We start from the raw sequence: 10,588 nt of genomic DNA, 5'->3' as shown, positions 1-10,588 counted from the left end.
AAAAATATTACTTATTTTCGTATTGTTTGAATTAGAAGAATTTGTAGAAAAATAAAATGTTGGAGAAGAAAATGGATAAAAAAAATCAATTTTTCATTGTTTGGATCAACAAAAAAATTCAATGAAAAACAAAAAAAGTGTATGCAGAACTCATGTAAATTTTCAAAGTTACGAAAAACGGGGAAAGTGCAAACATGGATAAAAGTATAGAGTTACCCTTTAAATTATAATTTATATATAATATATAAAAATATTAATGTAATTTTACTCCATTATAACTTTCTCTTTTCTTACTTTTTCTTCTATCTTCTTTTATTTTCTTTGCATTCATTTTTTCTTCATCTAAACAACACAAAAAATATATTTTTCTTTTCATTTTTCTTTCCTCTCATTTCTTTCTTTTCATTTTCGTTCCTCTTATTTTCCATCTTATATCCAAACAATAGTTTAGTATTTATCCATTTATCTCCTATTAATATTGTTATAACAAGAATACATGTGACTTTATGAAAAGGGATATATCATATATCCTAGATTTTGATTATTTAAGAATTTACCAAGTGGTTGAAATAGCTCCACGTCACGTCACGAGCCAACGAATGCTATCAATAGGGATGATCACAAAAACAGCAGAAACATGTATTTGCAGGAATTGCTCGTGATTTAGGGTTAGATGGAGACCTGTGAAATTCTCACGATCTGCTACGTGAAAATGGATGGGGACTAGGGGGTGACAAACGGGATGAAACCCGTCGAGTCAGCCTGCGTAATCCGCCAAAAAGGATGGGGTGGACTGAAAATTTGAGACCGCCAAATTTTAAAATGGATTTTGGCGGGTTTCGGTGGGGCGAGGCGGGGAAGGCCAACTTACTATTACTAACTTGTTGAAAGAGATCGATCATAATTGTTGTAATTTAAAATAAAAAAAGAGAGAGAGAGAGATTTGGCGGGTTTGGTCCGTCAACCCGACAGCCTACCGTTAGGCGGGGCGGAGGAAGAATTCAGTACCGTCGCACTAGGCAGGGCGGGGCGGTCCAATCCGCCAGATGGCACGCTTTTGGCGGGGTAGGGCAGGCTTCCCCATTTGCCACCCCTAATGGGAACACGGACATAAGTGCCTGCCCCATGAAACCTATTAAATATACGCGAATATAAAATTACTAATTTATCCTAATTTAAATATGTAAATAGTATAAATTGATACTTTTTAGTATAAAAGCAATAATAAAAGTTATTAATTAAGTTAATTACATAATTAAAAAATTATGAATAATTTTTTAAATAATTAAAAAATAAGATCATTATTTTTACATATTACAAAGTTTATGGAAAAAATTTTGAATAATAAATCAGTTCTTAATAAATTATACATTAATTCTGTAAAAAAATAATAATTAATACATTAGATATTATTATTTACGTACTAATATAATATATATTATCGATTATTAAGTTTATAATTAATTTTTAACCCAACTTTGGGTAACTAAAATTTAAATGATTTAAATTATTAAATGCTGAATATTTTGTATCTAACCAATTTTATTTTTGTTATTGAAATTAAAAAAGGATGAGTTGTTAATCAATTCTAAATTTAAATTTAGATTTGAGTAAGAAAATAAAAATATTTTAAATTTTATCTCACTAACTATAATTAATTTTAAGATAAGAAATTATTTGTACATCATATATATTGTAGGATAGTATAGTTATTTACTATTTTTTAACGGTAAATATTGTCAAATAAAATAGTATAAGAAATTAGAAGAAAATGTATTTACCAGTTCAAGAAATATTAATTTATTTTTTAATAGAATAAATTATATATTGAATAACAAAAGTTATTATTGGTTTCTCTTCACACTTATTAATACTTAACGATGGTATTTCGGTACATCATCTTACCAAGAAATATTAATCCATCTAATAACTTTTGTAATGACATAAATTTATAAATTAAAAAATTTAAAAATCATTTCATAAAATGTGAAGTTTCAACAACTAATAATGTTGATCATATTGTTTTGACTTCAAAAATGAATACGATACCAACAAATAAAATTGTCCCAAGTAAATTTTAACAAAGACAAAAGTCTATAAATATTTTTATTAATGAGAAATTAACCTATTTTAAATACAAATATAATTTTTTTTCTACGGATTTCCTAACTCGGCAAGTCGAGAACTAATCCACCACATATTAATGTTCTATTTATTAAGGGTCAGCTGTTAACTAATAGATTGTTATACAGACAAAGCGAGATTCGAACTCCAAATATTTGTTTAAACGGATAAATGAGATGACTATTCAACCAATCCAAATTGATTNTATAATTGAATGAAAATTGAAAATTATAATTAAATTTGTAAAAAGAATATATGTTATATATAATACTTTTATTTTATTAATGATTCATTTTGAGATGTTTATAACTTGGCCCGACCAGAAACATAAATGAAGAAAAAGATTAATATAAAAATATTTCTAGACCTTCAACTTCAAGAAAATTTAAGTAATGCTTCTCTAGTCATTAAATAATCTTTTGCCACAATGATAATAAAGCTTTCTTCAACTGAGTAGGATCAGTCACATGAATCAAAGGATGAAAATTAACATTCTTTATTCAAGTTCATTTCTGAGTGTCAATATTGATCACACAGAACAAACTATGAGCAGCAGAGACAAACAAATAGAGGGGCCATAATATACCATCAAGATCACAAGAATGAACATATTATAGCTCCACTTTTATCTATATACATAAACCTCTAAATAGGGTAAGGGATAAACCTATAACTACAACCATGGATCCAACATAAAAGCTATCTAATAAATTGTATTGAAAGTTTGAAACAAATGCTGTCTCATCCTTCCTCTCATATCAAATCTACTTTTACCATAAAAACCTGTTGTTTTATTATTATATGTATTTTACAATGTTTTCTAGAGAACAAAACTTATGAATCTCCAAGCTACCTTCACAAAACTAGCAGTTTCATTAATATGCCTTTGAATCTTTGATCCTTAGCTTCTCTTATGTCTTCACTTGCCATGCAGTAGCAGTAGGTACCTTATCCACATGAGCAAAACTTCCTCTTCTTCTTCCTCTGTTGTTTCCTCTTCCTCTATTCATAGGATTACCGTGATGATGTCCATTAGTTTTAGACCATGACATGTTCTCTCTCCTTCTATTGGACCCATCCCATGCACCCCAATTCGTGTTCCCGCCGGTTCTTCCTTTTCCCATGTTGTGGAAGTCCATGTCGTACGACTGCTCGTGGTTCCAACCCCAAGCATCATTCCCAGAATATTGCCATTCATATTCTTTCGCGGGTTCAGCTGGAGGAAAATAATTCTGTTCCCAAGAGTCTGCTCCCTTGTTCTCTTGCAGGTCATAGCCCCAACCTTGGGCCACAACAGTGGAAAGTGGATCAGAAGGCTTTTCTTCTACGTCGACATCCCATCCAGTAGGGCAAATAGGCAGATCCTGGACTTGAGATTGGTTACCACTGCTAACTTCGTCTCGAGCATCATCCTCGAACCTGGCTTTCTCCAAGTCCAGAAGAAGTTCAGGGTCCACGCTTGAGTTCCAATCGACATTGTCAACATACATGTTGGGATCGGGCAAAGATATGTCACAAGGGAGGCCTTTGATCTCAGCCCAAAACCTACTTTTCGCATTGTCAAATGCCTCTTTGCCAGCAGAGTCGTCCCAGTTTACCACATTGCTATGTAGATCCATATACTTTTTGCATTCTATTAGTTTTCCCCACGGCACTGAACCAACCGTAGTGCAAAACTTCTTTTCCCAGGCTGGCACCGTTGAATGCCAATTATCTGAGAAATAAGAAAGGACGAGGCAATTAGCTTGTAAGGACATATTGCTGTCAATCACAATAAAAGAAAAATGAAAAAATGTCTTACAGTCCAAACAACTTTGAAAACAAAGGAAATAATGTGAAGATTCAGGAGCAAGGGCAATGCCTTGGAAGAACAAATGGATACAAATCACATTCACAAGAGATCAACATGAAAGATGAATATGAATACATAGCATACCCTAAATGCATCAGAAGCAATAACGGTGGTCCACTAAAAATTGATTCAGTTATAACACTAGCATCTTTCAAAGTATTTTCCATTGTATCAGTTTGCATCGCTCATACAAGATGCCCTCTCAAAATCAATCATTCTATAAGCAGAGATACTTCAAACAGATGTGTAAAAAGAACGGAAAACTTGCAACACTTGAAGCAGAAACTAAGAAATGATTAAGTAAATGCTTAAGTACTTCCAAGATATACCAAGGCTGCATTACTTCATATGATTGTTTGATTCAACAAAAAACCATTCCAATTAGCAAGACCTACCAAGCTTCGGTACAAAAGCCAACCAACAACATTTTTTATAGAATACAAGTATAATAGATGAACCATTAAGTATCAATCACTGAATGGGGCAGGGATTCATCTCAAAAAGGTGCCTCCAAAAGATTTGATTAGTAGATACCTAGACAGCTTCTGTTCGGAAAACGACAGACTATGTTTCAAAGGTAGATCAAACAGGAAATTTAGTAATTCCTGCAATACTGCAACAACCTAAATTTTGCCAAAAAGGCAAAAACAAGAGTCTTTGTGTTCAAAACACCAAAGAAGTCAAAATTTCTATTTGAAAAAAAGATACCCTAAAAACAAAAACATAGTTTAGTATAAGCTTCGCCAATTAAATGAGTTAGGGTTTTGTTTTCAAATTGTCACTGAAAGATTCAATTCATAGGTATCCACTTGGAATTGCGCAAGCACACACAGTCTGAGTTTCACCACATCCTGAATTCGCGGAACCTCGTCTTCAAAAGGAAGCTTAACAAATCTATAAGCCTGTCGGTTTCAACAATTCAATGACATGAAATTGCAACCTAGCAACCTACAAATCAATCACATTCATAAACTCATCCCGCCCAAAATACTCGAGTCACTCAGGTAGCTTAAAGCCTTTAATAACCAAGATCCTGGGCCTTATAGCACAGACAAAAAATGGCAGGGTTACACTATGGAACACACCATCTAAACCACAACTCAAACACATGGTGGACAAACAAACTCAACCATATATGTAATTGAAGTCAGTTCCAAGAAACCTATAACCATCACAAATCAATCAATCATTCAAGAACAGGCATTTATAGTTAACAAGGGAATCCTATTCTCTGAAAACCAAAAGCCAAATTGAAGACTTTTCATCAAAGGTCGGTGATGTAATCATGTTGTGGTTCACAATTCTATCACCTCAGCCACTTCTTGAAGCCAATCTAATAGATAATCCATGCAACAACTAAAGAATTAAAAAATTAAATATATAACAACAAGAATAATGAAGAAAGATCCCTTCAAGAAATCAAGACAATAATAATAATGATGATCAAAATTTTAAAAAAATAAAAATCAGTAATACTAACCGAAGGATGGCTTTCTTTTGGAGTTAAAATTTGAGGATCGCCAGCGACCCACTTGATGATGAGTCTCACCATGCTGTTTTCTCCAATTAGCCATGCCAAGGACCGAAATTGAGAAAGACCCAGGGAAGAATAACAAATAAATTTTCAATCTTGGGGCAAAAGGGTAGAAGAAGATGATGATTATGACAACACAGGAATCGTGGAAAATCCTAATGAGGTGTGTGTCAAGAAAGAAGAAAACGGTGCGTGTAGAGAGAGAGAGAGAGAGAAGAAATAACTAGAAGAGAATGAAATTGTAAATGGAAAAGAAGGCGTGAACATGAACAACACAATACAACACAAAAGAGAGACCCCACAGAAAAGAAACGCTACTACGAGGTTTCTTGTAACTCTTTCTTGTGTTGTGTTGTTTTGTTTTGTTTGAAGCACAGTGCGTGTTTAATTGCACCCCAAGCTTCTTATTTATAGCACCTGCTTTTCCCTTTTTACTTAACTCACTTTTATTGTCGTTAATGTAAAAACATTACTCCTATGCCTCTCAAAGTCCCAAAGTCAAATTTAGCGGTTTTATTTTCCCTGCTTTTCATAAGGGAATTAGAGGGGGTGTACGGCCAATCCGATCCGTTTAGCCCGAAGAAGTATAGGGTGCCGATAAAATATGTGTACAATGTGTACAATAAGGTTTAGAAATGCTCGATTTAATAGGCAGATATTTATTATTTTTAGTATCCGGATGGTTATTCTGGATAATATGGGTATATTGTGTTTGAGAAGTTAATAGTATTTTATCCTGGATATTTATTTTTTAACTTATATTGGGCCAAATAAATAATTCATTGTACACATTGTATAAGTACTCTATTAACACCCTAACAAGATTCGTTTAACCCAGATCATAATAGACTAAATATTAATGAATTGAACCGAACTAATTCATAATATATGTGAGCTGTTATGAGAGAAATTTGTGTTCGCACTCCGCTTATTTGCAGTTTTTATAAACCAACTTAAATTACAATTTTTTTTTGCATTGTTATTATCAAATTTATGAATTATAACTAAAAAAAATTAGCAAAAAAATAGGCTATAGAAGAAGATACGAATCTTTTACAGCAATCAATTAATATTTATATTAATTTTAGATATAACTGAAGACTTAAAAAATAAATACTGAAGTGAAAAAAGATTTAAATGAGTTATTAGTTTTTACTTTTTAGCCTGTATAAATATATTAGTTTTTACTTTTGAGCTCGAGAACCTTCATGTTTCCTCTACAAATCTCTGTGCTGCTTTCTCTCCATCTACTCTTCACTTGTGGCACCGTCGTCTTGCCCATAGCTCCTTAGGCAAATTACGTCCTCTTATATCTACGGGTGTTTTAGGTCAAGTTCAAAATGAGTCTTTAGATTGCATTTCTTGTCGCACTGCAAAACAACCTGCCTTATCCTTTAATAATAATTCCTCTATTGCATGCTCTCCTTTTGATCTTATTCATTCTGATGTTTGGGGACCCGCTCCCACCGCTTCTATGAGAGGGGCTCGATATTTTGTCCTCTTTATTGATGATTATTCCCGTTTTACTTTGATCTATTTGATGACTAATCGTTGTGAGTTGCCTCAGATTTATATTAACTTTGCCACTATGGTTCGAACTCAGTTTTTAAAGGTCATTAAAATTTTCAGACGTGATAATGCTATGGAATATCGTGACTCCAAACTTTTAAATTTTCTCGCTGAACAGGGTACTTTGTCCGAGTTTTCTTGTCCTGGTACCTCTCAACAAGATGGCAGAGCTGAGCGTAAACACCGTCATATTCTTGACTCTGTCTGTGCGATGCTTATTTCCTGTTCCTGTCCTGAGCGTGCTTGGGGTGAAGCTGTCCTCACTGCTGTTCATGCTATCAATAGACTCCCTTCTTCTGTTCTTGGTAACACTACTCCCTTTGAGCGTCTTTATCGTACTTCTCCCGATTACAGTTCTCTCCGTGTTTTTGGTTGTGTCTGTTTTGTCCTTCTTCAGCCTCATGAACATAATAAGCTTGAACCTCGGGCTCGCATGTGTTGTTTTCTTGGGTATGCTTCTGAACATAAGGGTTATCGTTGTTGGGATCCTATCTCTCGCCGTATTCGTATATCTCGTCATGTTGTCTTTTGGGAGCATCACATGTTCTCTAGTTTTTCCTCCTTTGAGTCCATTCCTTCTACTCCATCACCGTTTTTTACTAACCCAAATGTTGATCTCTTTCCTAGTGATGATACTACAGGGTCTACCCCAAGTCCACCCCTCGAGGCTCCTGATTCTCCACCTTCTCCATCTCCCGATGATTCCAGTCCGGACGGCGATCCCGCTCCTAGCATCATGTCTCCTCCTCACACTCGTTCTTCTAGGGTAAGGAATCCCCCTCCTCATCTTCTTGATTATCATTGCTTTTCTACTATTCTTCATCAACATGAACCTAAGTCATACAGAGAAGCCTCCACAAATCCAAATTGGCAACAAACAATGCAGGAAGAAATACAGGCACTTGAAAAAGTACACACTTGGAATTTGGTTGATCCTCCTTCTGATCAGGAAGTTGTGGGCAGTAGATGGGTATACAAGATCAAGACTCGCTCTGATGGCTCTATTGACCATTATAAGGCACGGTTGGTTGCTCAAGGTTGTACGCAAGAGTATGGTATTGATTATGAAGAGACTTTTGCTCCTGTTGCTCGCCTTACGTCTATTAGAGCTCTCCTTGCCATTGCTGCGGTTAAAAGATGGTCTCTCAGTCAGATGGATGTGAAGAATGCATTCCTTAATGGGGATTTGAAACAGAGAGTCTATATGAAACCACCTCCAGGATATCTTTGTCCTTCCAGTAAGGTTTGTCTCCTTCGCAAGGCACTTTATGGACTCAAGCAAGCTCCTCGTGAATGGTTTGACAAGTTCAGCACTACCATATGCAGTCTTGGTTTTATTTCTAGTCCTCATGAGAATGCGCTTTTCATTCGTAAAAGCGACCATGGAGTTGTTCTTCTACTTTTGTATGTCGATGACATGATCATTACTGGAGATGATGTTGATGGTATCTCTGATCTCAAGACCTCACTTGTTCGGCAACGAATCCTTATTGATGCTGTTCGTCTCATTGCTGTTGGGACATTGGATCAGACTGCTGATATCTTCACGAAAGCTCATCACCCGACTCGCTTTCGGATTTTGTTATCCAAACTCAAGTTGGTATCCTTAGCTCCCACTTGAGTTTGAGGGGAGATATTAGAGTATAAATTAGACTCAATTTAGATCAATTAGTATCATTTATATTTATAGTAAAATATATAAATTATTTAATAATTTATTATTATTATTTTTATATAAATATATTTTTATATGAGTAGTTATCTTTTCATATATGTTAATACAATATAGTTATACTTATGCCAATTATAGTCGATACTGTTTTGACAGAAATATTTTTGCCATAATTAACAATACTCTTTTTGTTAAGTTAATTAAAAAAATCTAAATACATAATTAACTAATAAAAGCCGTACTTTTATAGTTTTATATATACGTAAAGAGTATTTAATATATGAATAATTATGAATATTTTTATTTTTATTTATATAGATCCTTACTCTATACGAAAGTTTTAGTGGTCAGAAAGTAAACTTATCTAAATCAGCTGTGTTTTTTAGCAACAATATTCCAGAGAAAATGAGAACTGTCTTAGCTAATAGACTCAACATTAGATACATAGGAGCATAGGACAAGTATTTAGGACTCCCTTCAACGGTTAATCGGTCGAAGAAGCAGACATTTGGGACTATTAAAGAAAAAGTGAGAAAAAAGATTTAGGGGTGGAAATGATACTTACTATCTACGTCAGGTAGACATGTACTAATTAAGGCAGTCAGGGAGGCCATTTCTATTTACACACTCTCTTGCTTCAGGCTTCCAGATACTTTACTTTGCGAGATTCACAGTATTCTCACCCAATTTTGGTGGGGGCAAAAAGAAACAGAAAGAAAGATGGCGTGGATTAGTTGGGACACCATGTCTAGACCAAAGAAGGAGGGCGGCCTTGGCTTTAAAGGTCTGCGAGCTTAGAATCTAGCGCTACTTGCTAAACAATACTGGAAACTAGCTACGCATCCTCAATCATTAATGTCCAAAATTTTTAAAGGCAAGTACTACCGTTACAACAATATCATGAGAGCAGAGACAAAAACTCTACCTTCTTGGGGATGGAGAAGCCTTTTGGAGGGCCGCAAAGTTCTAGAAAAAAGCATATGCTGGAAGGTGGGCAACGGAAACAGCATTCGCGTTTTCCAGGATCCGTGGGTAGCTACATCCCAACCTTTCCTTGTCCCACATAGCTCAGTCATCAGCAATCAGATTATGGAAGTAGCATGGGTGAATGAGCTAATCATGCCTAGCAAACAATGGAACCTGGAATTAATCAACAATAATATTTTCTCTTCAGACATGGCTAATCGTATTTCGCTAATAAAAATTGAGGAAGGTGATGATCATTTATTTTGGGCCAGAACCAAAAGCGAAAAATATGAAGTCAGCTCAGGTTACCAAATTGCCTACCTGTTCTATCACTCTCCAATTGATTACAGCCCCGAATTGATGCAGCACAAAGACACATGGTTGGAGCTCTGGAAAATGCCTCTACTCCCAAAAATCAAATTTTTTCTCTGGTGATGTTTGCACGAGAAGCTCCCGATTTTGGAGAACCTCCACCGCCACATCTACACAATATCCCCTCTCTGTAGGCGCTGCAATCTCAGCCCAGAAACCATTAGTCACTATTTATTCTTCTGCCAAAAATCGAAGGAGGCTTGGGATAGAAGTTTATTACCTGGGTTGGTTTGTGGAGATGGGTCCTTCTCCTTCTAGCGAACGTGGTCGGAAAGTGTAGGCAAGCTCAAGAGGCGGAGAAACAACAATCGTGACTTTCAGATGCTGGCGATTATGTGTTAGCAAATCTGGAAATCAAGAAACCGGCTCATCGTTGAAAATGATATTGAAGGAATAGAACAAATCCTTACTTTAGCTAGCAACCTTCTTCAAGACATGCAAGGTCACATACCTTAATTTTCTACTGGAGTGTTTCATCTTCTTTTCCAAAGCTTTTGCG

At 35.2% G+C, this 10,588-nt stretch overlaps 1 protein-coding gene and 1 long non-coding RNA gene across 3 annotated transcripts; both read right to left on the bottom strand.

The window, feature by feature from the left end:
* Positions 2,599 to 5,907, bottom strand: LOC107645518. Its single transcript, XM_016349566.2, has 2 exons — positions 5,457 to 5,907; positions 2,599 to 3,838 (listed from the first exon to the last, which is right to left on the bottom strand). The coding sequence occupies exons 1-2, from the start codon at positions 5,548 to 5,550 to the stop codon at positions 3,036 to 3,038; spliced, it is 897 nt and encodes a 298-aa protein (XP_016205052.1). The 5' UTR covers positions 5,551 to 5,907; the 3' UTR covers positions 2,599 to 3,035.
* LOC110263885 lies at positions 9,311 to 10,569 on the bottom strand. 2 transcript variants are annotated; one of them, XR_002349619.1, is made up of 3 exons: positions 10,310 to 10,569; positions 10,039 to 10,226; positions 9,311 to 9,891 (listed from the first exon to the last, which is right to left on the bottom strand). It is a non-coding gene; the product is annotated as an uncharacterized LOC110263885 (long non-coding RNA). The 2 variants fall into 2 exon arrangements; XR_002349620.1 differs by having other exon boundaries at positions 9,311 to 9,874.

Source organism: Arachis ipaensis, chromosome B06, assembly GCF_000816755.2.
Source record: "Arachis ipaensis cultivar K30076 chromosome B06, Araip1.1, whole genome shotgun sequence".
In the NCBI taxonomy this organism is placed as follows: Eukaryota; Viridiplantae; Streptophyta; class Magnoliopsida; order Fabales; family Fabaceae; genus Arachis; species Arachis ipaensis.
This window is presented reverse-complemented; position numbering and strand designations above follow the sequence as displayed.

Bases quoted from the DNA above. Each gene is read 5' to 3' on its own strand.
- LOC107645518 (XM_016349566.2), bottom strand. From the start codon at position 5,550: ATGGCTAATTGGAGAAAACAGCATGGTGAGACTCATCATCAAGTGGGT. The intron at 3,839-5,456 runs GTTAGTATTACT...CTTATTTCTCAG, and splicing joins CAAAAGAAAGCCATCCTTCG to ATAATTGGCATTCAACGGTG.